General features: G+C 36.9%; 1 protein-coding gene across 4 annotated transcripts in view; it reads right to left on the bottom strand.

Moving 5' to 3' along the window:
- TRPC4 (transient receptor potential cation channel subfamily C member 4) overlaps positions 1–17250 on the bottom strand; it is a 207144-nt gene that overhangs the window by 25574 nt on the left and 164320 nt on the right. For all 4 annotated transcript variants that reach the window (XM_070800170.1, XM_019971370.2, XM_070800169.1 and 1 more), the window contains 2 exons: positions 10104–10243; positions 259–572 (listed from right to left, as the gene is read on the bottom strand). In XM_070800170.1, coding sequence (XP_070656271.1) covers positions 259–572; positions 10104–10243 — 454 coding nt within the window. The remainder of the gene's footprint in view (positions 1–258; positions 573–10103; positions 10244–17250) is intronic.

Here is a 17250-nt window from a genome sequence, read left to right as displayed (position 1 = left end):
TATGGAAGCATGGAGCCCTAACCACTGAACCAGCAGGGAATTTCTATTTCCCCTTATAAAACAGTATACATAGCTATCTTTTATATGAGCTCATTTAAAAGAAAAGACCATTTTACTAAAACTTAGATGTACTAGATATCTCTGTTTTCCCCACTGAGCACAGTGTTTCTTTGCAACCACTTGTCACGGTTCAATTTCAAAAGTAAGTAGCCTTTAAATTCTACCAACATTTCCAAGAGAAAAGTCCATGAGACTTACGTTGAAAAGGCGTTATTCTGCTTTTCACATCGTATGCCTTTGCAGCTTAACCCTTTTGTTTCTTCATAATAGAAGTACAACTGGTTTAGGCCATTGGCAAATGCTAGCAGCACGAGGCAGTAGATGAACAGAAACTTCAAGATGTCCAGGAGCATTCTTCCCAGAGATATTTGCAGAGGCCCCAGGTGAGAATTTGCAGTGAACAGTGAGATCAGACGCAGGGAACTGAATATATTTGCAATAGCAAACAAAGCTTCAGCCACCAGCGTGGGGTGCCACATGTCCCAAGATTCACGTGGATTAAGAGCACTGTACTGGAGAAAAGAGAGAAACAAGGAGAAAATAAAGTATGAAACAAGCACATACATACAAATCTGTCAAGCCCAGGCCAGGATGATTTTTTTCAGGTGGCTTCAGCACCACGACCTATTGGCAGGAAGCTGATGTATTCCATGAAGGTGGGAGCACTTCTACACAAAAATAAGACATTTACTAAAGGAACTTATAAGGGATGAGCTGTAATCAAAGCGACCTTCCTAGTCTGTCCTTGTCATTTGTAGTCTTTGCTAATCTGTGAGTACATCAGGCCTTGATCTTTGCAATAGAACTATTAAAAAAAGAAAAGGAAAATGTTATATAGGAAAAAAAAAAACAGTCTGATTTTATATTGGAAAAAATAGAGATATCATAATAAAAAAGAAAACTACATTATAGGGGAAAACTGCTACACTTTGAACAAAATCAATGACTTCACTTACCATATTTGACACATGTGCCTATTCTAGAGTTATCCATGTTGGACACAAATGACATATAAATGAGTGGAAGTAGTGGCTGTGGACATAGTCATGACGAATGTGGGCATCACCATTAATATTTTGTATCTGTTATAGCCTAAATGTACATAAAACCTAAGTTGGAAATCACTCAGGCAATCAATGGATTGCTGATTTTAATATTTCATGTGTAGAAAGTGTGATATTTGTTTGAACATTCCCTAATTAGATAAAACATTTGATTTGAGAAAAATATTTGTTACATTAAACTTTGACGAGCAATTATTTTTAAAGTATGATTAAAATGTCAGCTTTGAACTGTTTTGATATCAGGCTATAGAAGGAGAACATTGAAATTTATCCCTTGTAATCTTAAAGTAGATTTGTATCCTTATCAAGAAAAGGTCAAATACATGTTGAAATGCTACATTATGAACATCTATGGTTATATCTGTATAAGAACTGAACAATAAATTACATTTTCTTTTTCACATACATCACTAAAAATGTCTAGACAACTGCATTTTTTTCCTAATGATCATGTAGGAAAAAAAAGTTACTTCTCTATGAGTACCATCAGAATATTTCTATTCTTTTTATATTGCATTTTATACCAAAGACCTTTACAAATGTTAATTAATTCTCTTGAAAGTAATAGATAGTATTTTTTAAAATCTCCTTGGGGAGAAAATACCTCAGAAGTTCTTGATTTGGTTCAACACTCAGACACCTGCTTGAGTGACAATTTAAAACAATCAAGTTTGAACTAGAAGGAAATTATTTTCTATTTTTAAGTCCTGATAACTCTTCTTAAGCATTCCCACGCATGGCTTCAGCATAAAATAGCTAAGGATTGAAGATACAGGAAAAAGAAAATAAGATTTTTGATTCATTGTAATGAGTATTAGAGTAACAGCTTGCAGTATCAAACCTCACCTAATTCTCTCCAGTTCCTTCCCGCCACCCTGTATTTTATGCCACCTTTTCCTTCAAAGACTAAGATAACATTAATCTTCCTTTTCTCATTCTCTTGAAAGACACACATATTTTAGTAGAGAATATCTAGCCTTCTGTTGATGGCTAATCATCTCTCTCTCTTTTAACTTATATGGCTGAGGACCATACCTCAAAATGTACAAAATACTAAACAATAAGCATTCTTAAAGATATAACTGTTTTCTTGGAATTTCTCACCACATTTAACACAATGCCCTGCAGGTCCTAGGTGCTCAAGAGACATTTTATCCCATCAAGTATTCACGCATGGAAAAATGAGGATGAAAGGAACAGATAATTATAATAAAAATGCTCTGAGAGATGAACACTAACTGCTGTGGGAATAGAGAAGAGAAAGTGACACATTCTATCTGGCGCTAACGAGACTGGCAATGAATAGAGATTATATGTTGTTCAAGCTCGAAGGATCCTTTGATGTTACTGAATCTAGTGGAGATGCCATTCCTTGTTCTAGGCATCACAGCCCGTTTGATCCAGTAGGATGTAAAATCCATCGTCACGTGGTCACTGACTCCAGCTCTGCTATTGACTTACTGTACTTTAGAACCCTTCTTAGCAAATTCTCTCAGCTGGGGCTTGCAAAATCATAAGAGGATGGTTTCCATTTTGCAAATGAGATGCTAGCTTCTGCCCCTATATAATTATCCAGGACTGTTTCAGGGTCCAGCACTCCGGATAAATGATGAGAAACAATGCTATGTGAATAGCATTTATACCTGGTCGGGGTGTCCTGAGAAAAATATTGCTGGTATTTGGGTTAAAGGAGGGTTTCCCTGGTGGCTCAGAAGGTAAAGAATCCTCCTGCAATGCGGGAGACCTGGATTCGATCCCTGGGTTGGGAAGATTCCCCTGGAGGAGGGCGTGGCAACCCACTCCAGTATTCTTGCCTGGAGAATCCCCTGTGGACAGAGGAGCCTGACAGTCTACAGTGCATGGGGTTGCAAAGAGTTGGACACGACTCAGCGACTAAGCACAGGGTTAAAGGATATTTGAATGAAGACTTGGAAATTAAAGAGAGAGACCTCCTGAGAGACTGAGAAAAATCTTCCCTGGAACCATCTGCTTACCGTCTAAGGATAATAATCCAGGGGGACCTTTGCCTCCCCAGAGAGAACTTGTTCACTTTAGAAGGTGAAGGTCTTGCTCTTTCTGTCTCCAGGGGGAATATGGGCAGCAGGCACAGCTGTACTACACAAGCTCTGAGACGCATTAGTTTCCCACTGCTGTCCTGTGATACAAACTCATGTATGTGGAGGGCACATCTGGCTTCTCTTCTGTTGCCCTGTGTGAGCTTGGAGCATGGGGGACCAATGTGAAGACTGTTTTGTAAGTAAAGAATTTATCTGTTCTCTGACCCAGAAACCTTGTTTCTTGTTAGCAATAAATGAGATATAACATTTTAGGAATTCTCTCTTGATTTCATTTTTTTAAACTTTACTCTCTAAGTTTTCTTCTGCCATTCACATCTATGTACATTTCACTTAGGTTTTAAAGAAGGGCATTATTTTATGAAGCAATTTAAAAATTTCTTTCAAACCAAGCTATTCTGTGACTCTGTACAGAAAAGTGGTAATTTTGCAGTGATTAAACATATTTTCCACATCTACTGTTAGGAATGAAAAGATTAACTTGAATTTTAAAGTTTTCTTTGGCTTTATTTTCTAAAACTTATTCACAAGATCTATACTCATGTTTCATCTTTGTATGTTTGCCTCCAGCCAGAGTGATGGCTCTTGTCAATCTTCTTAGCAGGCTCTGCTTCTTCACTTGCACCTTAAACATCGAGTTCACTTCTCAGAGCCCTTCTCTTCTTATTCTTTCTACTCTCCCTGGATATTTCCTGTGATTTCAGTTGTCACTTATATGCTAATAACTCCCAGTTCCTCATCTCCAGCCCAGAAGTTGCACGTACATTCATATTTTATATTCTCTTTCCTCTTGACATTTTCTCTTAAATATCTCATGGGTGTCTCAAACTCACAGGTCAGAATTGAAACTCATCCTCTTTTCATCCTCAAACACCTTCACAATTCATGCTTTTTCATCTCAGTGGATGGCAGTAAATCACCTAAGGCAGCATTTGAGGTTGATCCTAGAGTCCTTCCTAGCAAACTCCCAGCCTTTGAAACCAAAATCTTATATATGTCCTTACTCCTTGACACTGGTATCCTCACTGTTAAAAAAAGTTTCCTACAAAAGGAAGTTTTGTAGGAAATCTACTTCTGTAGGAAATCTATTCCCTACAGAAATGATTATAATAGCCTTCTAACTCTTATCCCTGCCTTGAATCTTGTCTCTATAATCATTTATTTCCTCCAGGTCATCTTTTAAAAGGACCAATCAGGCAATCTGGCTTAATGTTCTTGAATGACACCAATATCCTCATGATGAAATTCCATTTCCCAACATGTCACATGAAGCCTCTGGAATCTGGGACTTGACTTCCTTTTGAGATTGACTTTCCATTTGTACCCAATTAGGTGCTTACCGCTCTGGCTCAAACCTTCAATTCTGGCTGTTCTCCAAACTGACCCTCACATTCTCACCAAAAGGCCTTTCTATGAATCCTGGACCCTTTGTCTAAAAAATGGGTTTCAATTCAAATTATTTTGATTCTTTGGCTACTAATCACTTATCAAATATGTGTTGAGTGCATACTCTGTGTCAGGCAATATCTTCAGGGTTCATAGTAGTAATCAAACAAGCTATAACTCATGCCATGCAGGCTTACAATACAGTGAAAAAGACATATATTAAATAGGCAGTGCTTGTCTTTCCTTTGAGAAGTTCTCTTGTACTACAGATGAGTGGACACCAGGATCCTGCTGACCAGAGCTGGCAATCCCCTGTTCGAGAGAAATCAAGAGATATGTACATACCTATATCTCTTTGAGCACCAGAAATTCCTGCTTTCCTTTTTTTCTCATGGATTTGCTTATAAATTATAAACCTAACATAGTTTGACTTTGCCTTAAGCCTCCATTTCTATTTAGATTCTTTGTAAGGAACTTGCTCCTATGCAGACCTAGAAAACAGAATATTTACCTTTGAGTTCCTTGTCAGATTTCCATGTCGGGAGCTTTGTCTAATGTGTTTTTGGTACTGGACATCTAATAGAGTGTTTTATATGTGACAGAAGCTCGAAAAGCATTTTCGGGTGGAGAATTGTCCCAGACATATTCTAAAGTACGATTGTTAGAAAAGATGGATCATTTGTAGAAATGGGAGCATCTTAATATAGCTGGGTTGCAGAGGCTTTGGGAATAGTGATAACTCTAAGAGAAAGCTGAAGGCAGATCATGAACACCTTAGCAGAAGTGTTAGGAGAGGAAGACGGATTGCATCATAATAGTAGGTCCTAAGTTCCTTGAATATAGGAAAAGTTCATCTTTATATTCTCTAGAGCCTGATGCATACTCATAAAAGTCAAGTATTCAAAATGAATAATAATTAAGTTGAGGCAAAGTGAAAACATTTGTTCTACAAAATTAAACAGAAAATGTATGCTAGTTTTAATGCTTGGTTTATAAGGTGAAAACATTTCCCTTTCTACAAACTGGTTAGATAATTAAGAAGTGAAGACAACAGGAAGGTGTATGGTTTTCTCCTGTGGTAGATAATACTATACAACTCAGATTTAAATATCTACAGCTCTCTGTCATAAAACTAAAGAATATTTAGAAAGTTCATGATTTGGAGAATTCACTACAGTTGTAACATTTGTGAAATAGAAACATTCACCTTCTTTCTAGCTGATAAGAAGAGGGACCAATGAGGTAAATACTATTTAGAAGACTGGTGCTATGAAAAATTCCAGCAAGATCATTGAAAGAACTGTTCTTATTCCTAATCATTTTGATTTCTGAGAATATTATTTACACAGTGGACGAGGCATAGAATTGCAACCATTTCTGCCAAATGACAGAAGATAGACATAAGAGACAAGTTATACATAGGAAAAGGGACTGGGTAATATTTAGGAGAAAACGATTCCTAATGAAGATAAACTAACATTTTCCAAGTGTGCCCAGGCATCAACAAGCTCTAGATTGACTTAACATTTTATACATGGTGAGAACAAGAAATGATTGACAAACCTTCTCCTTCAAAAATTAAAAGCAAATTTTAAAAAGCTACAATCCCTAAGCTGTGAAATGCTAATGAATCAAGGCATTTAAGGCAGAACCACAAGCCTTGTGGAGAAGGAGAATCCTAAAGTCACGTGAACTTCTGTGTTCTCTTTGTATAATCTAATGCTGTTTCATTTTAATCAAAATAAAAAACAACTGAGTGCTTATATTAAACTCTATGGCATAAATGTGTTTATTAATGAGATCCTCACAAACATTGTCTGGAACTTGATTATTCCTATCATCTTACAGAGAAGAATGTTGAGGCATAGGTTAACTTGTCCCAAATCATACTGGTAGGAAGTGGTACAGGCAGTAGTCATACCAAGTATGGATCAGAGCCCAGATCACAGCTTTGGCCAAAAGGACCCTTTTGTATGTTAAAAAAAAAAAAAAATCTCCAGGAGGATAAATTGCAAAGGGATGAGCCAAATAAGAATGGCCCTTCTGCTAGACCAGGAGGTTCTCTCCCTACAGACCAGTTACAGAAGGATCTCCCTCTTGAAGGACTGATGGTTCATTTGGTCATCATAACCATCAGAAGTAAACTATTTACTGAGGAGCAGCGTCAAGACCATTCTGGGATCCCACCTATGATCCAAGCCTTCATAATAACAAATCACGTGTCTTGTGGATCTTACCTCCTAATTTTTTTTTTTTTTCCCAAAGCCAATCTTCTGTTAACTTCTCCTGTGTCCACTGCTCTACTTCAGGTAATCATCATCATTTGACTCATTCTGTTTCAGCCTCATTAATGGTTCCTCTTTATTTTAGGATTCAAACTGTATAGCATGATCTGGAAAGTCCTTCCCATCCTCTCCCTGCCCCAGTTCCCTGGACCATCCCTCTGAATTAGTGGCCTCCTTTATACTCTCAGACTCATGCATGTTGTGTCTCTTCTCCCAGGGACATTTATGAATGTTCATGGACACAATACATGCCCACTCACTCTGTCCTCTAAATCATTTCAAGACACTGCCAGCCAAATTTAGTTCCTTCCATGATGCCACCAAGGTCCCTGTGGTAGACCTTATCACACTGTAAGGTCTTCATGTGCATTTCTCTTTCCTTTCTGTGAACTGCTTGAAGGCAGGGGCTGTATTGCCAGTGTCTGCATTCTCAACAAACAGATGGAAAGCCAGTTTCTTAATGTGACTCCATAAATTCTCATTGCTTGATTCACAAAATGACTGTTTGCCTCATTTATGGTAGTCTATTTTTGTACAGAAATAATGCTCCTGTTCCTGAAATCGTAAATTATGTTATTAAAAATTAGCATGAGAAAATGAATGATAGAACAAAAGATGATCAAGGAGGCTGAGTCACCAAATCAGCATGACATCACAGCCTCCCAAAGTCGGTGCTTTTTTGCTATTATCGTCATTTAAAAGATAATACAATCGAGGCCCACATGAAACACCTTGCCCCAAATTAGACAGTTTGCAAGTGGTAAAGGCAAGTGTGAATTCAGACATGAAGGTCTTTTTCAACTAAAATAAAGCAAATGCCACAATAAAGACATTGCAAGAGGCAAGTCCAGTGGACTCAGGGTACATGAAGGAGGAGGAAACAGCAGTAGGAGAGAAAGGAGAGAACTAATCATGCATTTGGATACCAGCACTTTAAATACATTGATCGACTCATGTTTTTCTCATATTAATGGTGTAAGGCAGAAATTCCTTATTTTATAGGTGAAGCACAGAGAGGTGAAAAAACAGGTCCAAGTTCACATAACTAGTAAGTGATGGGAGAAAACTGAGCCCAGGAAACCCAGGTCTAAAGTGCAGCCATTTAAAAACTATTCATGAAACTCAGGTTTGGAGCACACAAATTAGTCATTCAGAAATAACTTTTCATCATTTATGTTTATAATCCTAGCTGAACTCCTATGACCAAAGGGCATAAGCAATCCATATATTTCCCAAAGACTTCATCTGAGGTTATTTCTATGTACTTTTCCATCTTTTTTTCCTTTTCTTTTCTTTCTTCTTCATCACTTGGGATGAGTTGATTTTTTTTTGTCTTTTAGCCATGTGAAGCTTGCTGGATCTTAGTTTCCCTATCAGAGACTGAACCCATGCCCCCTGCATTGGAAGTGTGGAGTCTTAATTACTGGACCACCAGGGTAGTCCCTAGTTGAATTTTTAACACAAAATTTCCCATTTACAGTATAAGGAACAATGTTTATATTTTAGTTTGAAAACAGATATTCCACATAAAGAATTTATGAAAATTCAAATCCAGTTATCTGAAACCACTGAGGCCCCAAATACACAGGTGTTCATTAATTCATATAATTGTACTTAGTATATATCAGAGTTCTTATATATAAAATATATATGTACCATAAGTGAATACCATATAAATGAGATCTATAAAATGTTTCTTAATATAAATATTATATGAGAGAGGTTCCTTTTGGCATCAAACCCATATTTATTTGAGCTGCTAAATAGAATTTTTCAGCCTAAGGCTATTCATGATGTCTTCCTTAGACCATTTACCTCAAAATTAGCTGATGAATTTGCAATAAATGCGAATTTAGGCCCCTGCCTAATACTCCTGATCCGTGGGAACTGAGAAAAGGGATCTGTTTTAGCAAGCTCCTCAGGTGATTCTTAGCACCTGAAAGTATGAGAAGAATTGATATGTCTTGTGGAACTAGAATTTTATAACTGCACGTGGTCACAAAAAAACAGATACATTACTTTTTGAGAGAAACATGTCCAAAACAACTTTATAGATATACTTAAGCATCATGACAGAAGAAAGAAGAATCGGGAAGACATGCACTTCAAAATAGATAACCATCTCCTGCACAGATGCAAAACTTGCTTGGTTAACACAATATTTTCTGTCATCTTCAGAAAGGCCCAAGGTAATTCATTCTTAATGCAGATAGAAAAAAATTATCAAATCATTTCCATTCTTAAAACATAGCTAGTTTTCCATGAAACTGGCAGAAAACATTTTTTCTGAATGTTTTGATGAGTGCTGGAAACATTTTAATTGAACAATTCAGGAAACGACTTTGGGCAATTTTGACCCTGTTACAGCTGAACGTTTCAGGAGCTGACTTAGGACAACACTAAATGAATGAGAGTTCACTTTTGTTTTAGCATTTCCTAGCTCAGATCATTAGATCGCATGAATTATTCATGTACAGTCCAATTAAACACTGTGTTTTCCTAATTCACTCATCAGTTTGACACACATTTTTTAAAAAGGAAGAGAAAAGGAAGGAGTGAAAGGAAAGGCAGGAAGGAGGACACGATCATACTTGGGTTTAAAAAACATCCCCCAAAGTACAAAATAATCTCAGTTGTCACTGCAGAACAAAAACGCTTTATGTAAATTATGTGGTTTGGGGTGAGATTGATGCTGTATGGAACGCGGGGGAGGAATGGGTGTGTGAGATTTCAGCACTGTCACATTGAATGGGGTGAGGAGAATTATATTCTGCTCCAATTATATCAAGCTATATTAGTTTAAACTGAAATAATAATTTCAATGCTTTAAGAGAGTAATATTTTGATCTGTCTGTGTAATTTTATCAGTTAGTTATAACTGATAAAAATAGATTCTGGTTGCAAAAGTTTGAACAGTGTTTGAGGTAGAATTTCATTAGAAATGGAAAAGATTAGACTTGAGAGCAGCTATTGTGAATCACTTTTAGGCATCATTCAATTTAGATACCAGAAAATTGGGTGACAATTTCTAAATGTCTATCAAAATTTGTTTTACGACTATAAGCTGTGCATTATCTATGTATTTTATTTCTATCTCTCAGGAAAGTCATAAGATGATGAATTTCACATACAGATAATGCCCTAGGCAGCATTATTAATAAAAATAATAACAATGGAATATTATCAATAGTTAACATAACTTTTGCTTTACCAATAACATAAATTATAGTTACCTTTACAAATGCAACGATTTTCAAGGAGATTGTTGCTAGGTATAAGGAGTTCATCACAAAATCCATTAAATTCCACCAATCATGGATGTAATCTTGAAGTCCACCATCCCACATTTGTTTAATCTCTCCCCATATAAAACCTGCAGTTATAGAAAGATTCATGTAAGAGTGGTTTTTCAATCAAATCATTATAAACAGAGATACATAATTAGGAATCAGAGAATCTTGGAACTTCAGGAAACTATATAGTCACTCTAATACAACACCTATTTTTATAGGTAATAATAATTGAGTCCCAGTCAGATTATAAAACTTCCAGGATTCTTAGCTAATTTGTAGAGAATTCTCTTGAGGCTGCTTCACTTTCTTTTTATTCATTTGATAAATTCAGAAGGTTGTGAAATTTTGACTCAAACTGGGATTCCTCTCTACCTCTATATCTTTCTCATGGAAAATATCATGATGGTCATTTGCAAACAGATACTTAAAGACATTTTTCCTCCCAAGCCAAAATGACTCGAAGATTTATGAAAAAACTAGTGAATGTATGTGTGCTCAGCCAGTCTGACTCTTTGCAACCCCATGGACTGTAGCCCACCAGACTCTTCTGTTCGTAGGATTTTCCAAGCAAACTCCAGGGAGTCTCTCCAACCTAGGGGCTGAACTTGCATCTCTTATATCTACTGAACATAACTGGCTTAATACCATTGACCAGGGTACTTTGCTGTGCTTTTGTAAGCAGTTAGCACCTTCAGAGATCTGATTTCAGTTCTATTTAAAAAGCGATTATAACATTCATACTTCTAGCAATAGGTCTAAAGCTATACCCAGAGAAAATAAAAATCCCTTTCCTTTGATTATGGTCATGTTTTTAATAGGAAATATTTTATTTTCAAATATTAGAAATTACTTATAACATATCACTATATCTTTATTCTATTTCCAGAATATTATTAAAATTTTATAAATCTATTTTTAGAGCCTAATAATGAGAAGGGAAAATATGAAGATATCTAGAATCAGGAAATATGAAAAGGATAAATATGATTTTAAAACTACATTAAAATAAGAAAACAACTAGACTCTTTTATGATAATGATAGTTTGATACCAATGTGGGTAGTACAGAGTTTTATATCTGTCCTACACTAAAAGCAAGAAAAAGTCATATAAATATAGAATCATATTTTTTCATGAATCTGTCAGAGAGGTGAGAAACCAGGGAGCCTATATGTCAAAGAAAACAGTTGCTGCAAAGAGAGTGACAAGGAGAGCATTAGCTTCTCTGGGTCAGGTGGCAGGGTGAGAGACACTGGCACCATATCAACACAAGAGATTAAGACAAGTTCAGAAAACCTTCCTAAACAAACTTCTAAAAGCTGAGCATGAGCTACTGAGAGAGGACAGAACCCCTAGGACACAGATACGAGGAGGGTGTCCATTCACTTGTAAGCTAATTTCCATAGATCCTGACACCGCTCAAGAACCTGGTTCTGGGAGGAAGCACAAAGCTTTATTCAGGCTCCTGCACCCCAAGAAGCAGAACACATCAGTCCTCTGGGAGAAGCAGGAAATAGAACTGGGACTAACATTTATACCAATATCCTTAGATGCTTCCTACCAATGGGGGAAGGTTGGGAAACCCTTCTGCATGCAACCTGCACAGTTTTACCACCATGACAAGGAAGATTTGGATCATTGAGATGCTCCCTGATGCCCAGGCATAGGCTTACCTAAGTCTGACCCTAGACCTGGAAAACAGACAGGCTTTCTGCCTCACATCACCAGGCTGATAAACACTCAGTAAGAAGCAGAAGCTGACAACCACTAGAGGATCACAAATACCTGGACACAAACTCCCTCAGAGGCACAGGTGCTGGAGGAAGGCCAGAAACGGGGTAGAGCAGGAATTCTGAGAATAATTATCTCTCCCAACTGTTTTATCTGTTCAGGCTGCTATAACAAAGCACTCCAGACATGCTGTCTTATAAACAACAGAAATTTACTTCTCATAGTTCTGAGGGCTACAATCTAAGGTCAGAGTGTCAGGGTCAGGCTCTGGTGAGAGTCCTGTTTCATGTCGTAGACTTCTGACCTCTCTTTGTGTCCTCACTTGGCAGAAAGACAGTGAGCTAGCTCTCTGGTCTGTTCTTCTAAGGGCACTAATTCCATTTGTGAGGCTTCTACCCTCGTGTCCCAGGTGCTTCCCAAAGGCTCCACCTCCAAAAACCATCACATTGTGGGATAGGATTTCAATGTGTGAATTGAGTTGTTGTTATTTAGTTACTAAGTCATGTCTGACTCTTTTGTGACCCCATGGACCCACGAGGGTACTCTGTCCATGGGGTTTCCCAGGTAGAATACTGCAGTGGGTTGCCATTCCTTCTCCAGGGGATCTTCCTGACCTAGGGATCATACCCAGGCCTCTCGTGTTAGCAGGCAGATTATTTACCACTGAGCCACCTGGGAAGCCCATGAATTGGACAGAGGGGTACAAAGACTTGCAGTCTTTGTATGTGGTGGCCTGAAACTGATTACAGCAACAATGAAACACAAATCCAGCTCAGCTTCTGACTCTACTGCCTCAAATTCCTGCACTCATGTCCTAACAGAAGAGGCATATCCATTTTCAGGCATAAATGCTATACACTTCTGTCCAGCCTTCTACATAGGTATAAATAAACACCCTAACAAAATACACGCACATGCATACACACATACAAGCACATGCACACTGTGATATATCATACTCAACCTGTTCAAAAAAGATAAAGAAAAAATATTAAAGGCACCAGGGACAGGGATTTGGTGGAAATAAAGGACACATTGCATACAAAGGAAAAAATATAGGACTGATATCCAATGGATTGTCTGAAACCGCACAGAATGGCATCATTAAAGTGCTGAAAAGAGAAAGAAGTCAATCCAGAATTCTACACACAGCACAAATATCTCTAATAAATAAAGGAGAATGAAAAACTCATTTCAGACAATCAAAAATTCAGACAGAGGCCCATGCTCCAAGAAATGCTAAAGGGTTATTTTTTTAAAGCAGAACATAACTGATAGATATTTAGGCTTATAAAAAGAAATGAAGATCTCTATTCAGAAATTACTAAAGTGAAAATCAATGTAAAAGATGTTTTTCTTATTTTGCTCTAACAGATAATTGACTGCCCAAGGCAAAACAAAAATAGTAGCACTGTACTGTGGTTTATGACGTATGTAAAAGCAAAACACATGACAACAGCACAGAAGACAAGAAAGAGGAATGAGAAGCACAGAATCACAGGGTTCTCATACTACATGTAAAGCAAAATACTATTTGAAGTTAGACTGTGACAAATTAAATTTATGTTGTCAATCCTAATGCATTCTCTCAAAATATGTTTAAATGCATAAATGCAGAGTCAAAAATATAAATAAATATGGTGTTATAAAATGCAGGCCAAGAACAGGCAGGGGAAAAAAAGGAAAAAATACATCAGATAGGGAAAATAGGAAAAACAATGGGGTAGATTTTAAATCTACCAATATTAAAAACTGCATTGAATGAAAGATAAAGTCTAAACACGCTTTTAAAAGAGATGGATGAATAGGATAAAAGTGCAAAACATAACTGCATGACAATCCTTTGATAGGCCAAACATAAATGAATAATAATGATACCATGAAATACTAATCAAAAAAGCTTAAATGGTTATATTAACGTAAGACTAGATATATTTCAGAAGAAGTATTACTATGTATGTACAGGAATAAAACATAAGGATAAACAGGTCAAATCTCTGAGAAGACAGATCAGTCCTAAATATAAATGCAGCTGACAAAATAACCTGATAATGCAAGATGCCATAGAACTTAAATATAAATAAAGGTGCGATTATAGTTAGAGACTTAACTATTCCTCTCTAAAAGTACATGAAACAGTAGGAAGAAGTTTAGTAAGAATATAGAAGTTCCAGAAAGACGGTACTGATGAACCTACGTGCAAGGCAGGAATAGAGATGCAGAGGTAGAGAATGCATCTGTGGACACAGCAGTGGGGAGGGAAAGGCGGGATGAATTGGACAGTAGCATAGACATATAAACACATTTACCATGTGTAAAGCAGATAGCTAGTGGGAAGCTGCTGTATCATACAGGGGGGTTCAGCTGAGTGCTCTGTGCTGACCTAGGGGTTGGGATGGGGCGGGGCTTATAAGGGAAGGGATATATGTATACATATGGCTGATTCATGTTGTTGTACAGTAGAAACTAATACAACATTGCAAAACTACTATATCCAGTTAAAAAATAAAGAAAGCATATAGAAATCCTGAACAATAGGACTGGAAAATGTCAGTTTTCATTCCAATCCCAAAGAAAGGCAATGCCAAAGAATGCTCAAACTACCGCACAATTGCACTCATCTCACATGCTAGTAAAGTAATGCTCAAAATTCTCCAAGCCAGACTTCAGCAATACATGAACCATGAACTTCCAGATGTTCAAGCTGGTTTTAGAAAAGGCAGAGGAACCAGAGATCAAGTTGCCAACATCCGCTGGATCATGGAAAAAGCAAGAGAGTTCCAGAAAAACATCTATTTCTGCTTTATTGACTATGCCAAAGCCTTTGATTGTGTGAATCACAATAAACTGTGGAAAATTCTGAAAGAGATGGGAATACCAGACCACCTGACCTGCCTCTTGAGAAACCTATATGCAGGTCAGGAAGCAACAGTTAGAACTGGACATGGAACAACAGACTGGTTCCAAATAGGAAAAGGAGTACGTCGAGGCTGTATATTGTCACCCTGATTATTTAACTTATATGCAGAGTACATCATGAGAAACGCTGGACTGGAAGAAGCACAAGCTGGAATCAAGATTTCCGGGAGAAATAGCAATAACCTCGAATATGCAGATGACACCACCGTTATGGCAGAAAGTGAAGAGGAACTAAAAAGCCTCTTGACGAAAGTGAAAGAGGAGCGTGAAAAAGTTGGCTTAAACCTCAACATTCAGAAAACGAAGATCATGGCATCTGGTCCCATCACTTCGTGAGAAATAGATGGGGAAACAGTGGAAACAGTGTCAGACTTTATTTTTTGGGACTCCAAAATCACTGCAGATGGTGATTGCAGCCATGAAATTAAAAGACGCTTACTCCTTGGAAGGAAAGTTATGACCAACCTAGACAGCATATTGAAAAGCAGAGACATTACTTTGCCAACAAAGGTCCGTCTAGTGAAGGCTATGGTTTTTCCAGTGGTGATGTATGGATGTGAGAGTTGGACTATGAAGAAAGCTGAGTGCTGAAGAATTGATGCTTTTGAACTGTGGTGTTGGAGAAGACTCTTGAGAGTCCCTTGGACTGCAAGGAGATCCACCCAGTCCATTCTGAAGGAGATCAGCGCTGGGTGTTCTTTGGAAGGAATGATGCTGAAGCTGAAACTCCAGTACTTTGGCTACCTCATGCTTAGAGTTGACTCATTGGAAAAGACTCTGATGCTGGGAGGGATTGGGGGCAGGAGGAGAAGGAGACGACAGAGGATGAGATGGCTGGATGGCATCCCTGACTCAGTGGACGTGAGTCTGAGTGAACTCCGGGAGTTGGTGATGGACAGCGAAGCCTGGCGTGCTGCAATTCATGGGGTCACAAAGAGTCAGACACGAATGAGCGACTGAACTGAAGTGAACTGAACAACACTATCAACAGTCTAATAGCAGAAGACACATTTTTTTTTTCAAGTGTACATGGAACATTCACCAAGACAGACTATATAACTTCAACATATTTATACATTTGAAATGTTTAAATATTTACTATTTAAAAGAGATGAAGAATAGGATAAAAGTGCAAAACATAACTGCATGACAATCCTTTGATAGGCCATAGTAAAGAACAAATCAATAATACATTGTATGTTGAAATCTCCAAATATTTTGCAATTAAATAATATGCTTCTGATAACTTTTGGTCACAGGGAAATTTACAGAATGATTAGAAAATATTTTGAAATGATTACAAGTGAAAATACAACTAAAAATTCTGTGATGCAGTTAACACAGTACTTAGAGTAGAATGCTTAATTAGAGAATAGTAAAGGTCTCAAATCAGTGATCTCAGCTTTAACTGTGACACTATGAAAAGAAGAGCAAATTAAACCCAAAACAGGCAGAAGGAAGAACATTAAAAAAAAATAAGCAGAAATCAATACATTTTAAAATATAAAACTTGATAAAATCAATGAAAACAGAATCTAGTTCTTTGAAACGGTCAATAAAATTGAAAAAAATTCTAACTAGAATTGATCAAGAAAAAAGAGAGAAGAGATGATCAATATCAGAAATGAAAGATGGGAATGAATATAGATCTTACAGACTTTATAAGGATAACAAGTGAATAAAGGGAACAAATTGATACTCATAAATTTCACAACATAAATGAATTGGACATTTCCCCTGAAAGACAAAACTTACCTAACACACAAAAGAGGACATAGAGTAACCTGAGTTGTCCTTTATTCATTAAAGAAAATGAATTCATAGTTAAAAACCTTCCAACAAAGAAAAATTCAGGTCTAGTTTTTCATGGGATTCTACCAAATATTTGAGAAAGAAATAATGCCAGTGCTAATGAAATACAAAATTACAAGGAAAAAGATGTTTAAAAGTATGTATTATTCTGATAAAAAGTCAGGCAAAAATATATACAAAGAAAACTATACACTAATAATCCTTATGAATATGTACAAAATCCTCAACAAATTAGTAAATTAAATATAGTAATATATAAAACTGATAATAAGTCATGACCAAATGCCATTTTTCCTAAAAATACAAGCTTGTTTCAATATTTAAGAATCAATCAACGTAATTTATCACATCAATAGATTTTTGGGGAAAAAAAATATTTTCATTAGATGCAATAAATCTGTACAATAGGTGCAGTAAATTCATTTGACCAAATTCAACATTCATTCATGACAAAAGGTTTCTGTAAAGTATGACTAGAAGGAAATTGTCTTGATTTGATAAAGCACATCTATAACAATCTAAACTATCATCATACTTTGTGAAGGGCCAGAAAATAAATTATTTAGGCTTTGCAGTGGTTGGATAGCATTACTGACATGAACTTGGGCAACCTCCGGGAGTTAGTG

The sequence above is a fragment of the Bos indicus genome, chromosome 12, assembly GCF_029378745.1.
Source record: "Bos indicus isolate NIAB-ARS_2022 breed Sahiwal x Tharparkar chromosome 12, NIAB-ARS_B.indTharparkar_mat_pri_1.0, whole genome shotgun sequence".
Classification (NCBI taxonomy): Eukaryota; Metazoa; Chordata; class Mammalia; order Artiodactyla; family Bovidae; genus Bos; species Bos indicus.
Note: the sequence above shows the minus strand (reverse complement) of the source record. Positions and strands in the feature narration are given on the sequence as shown.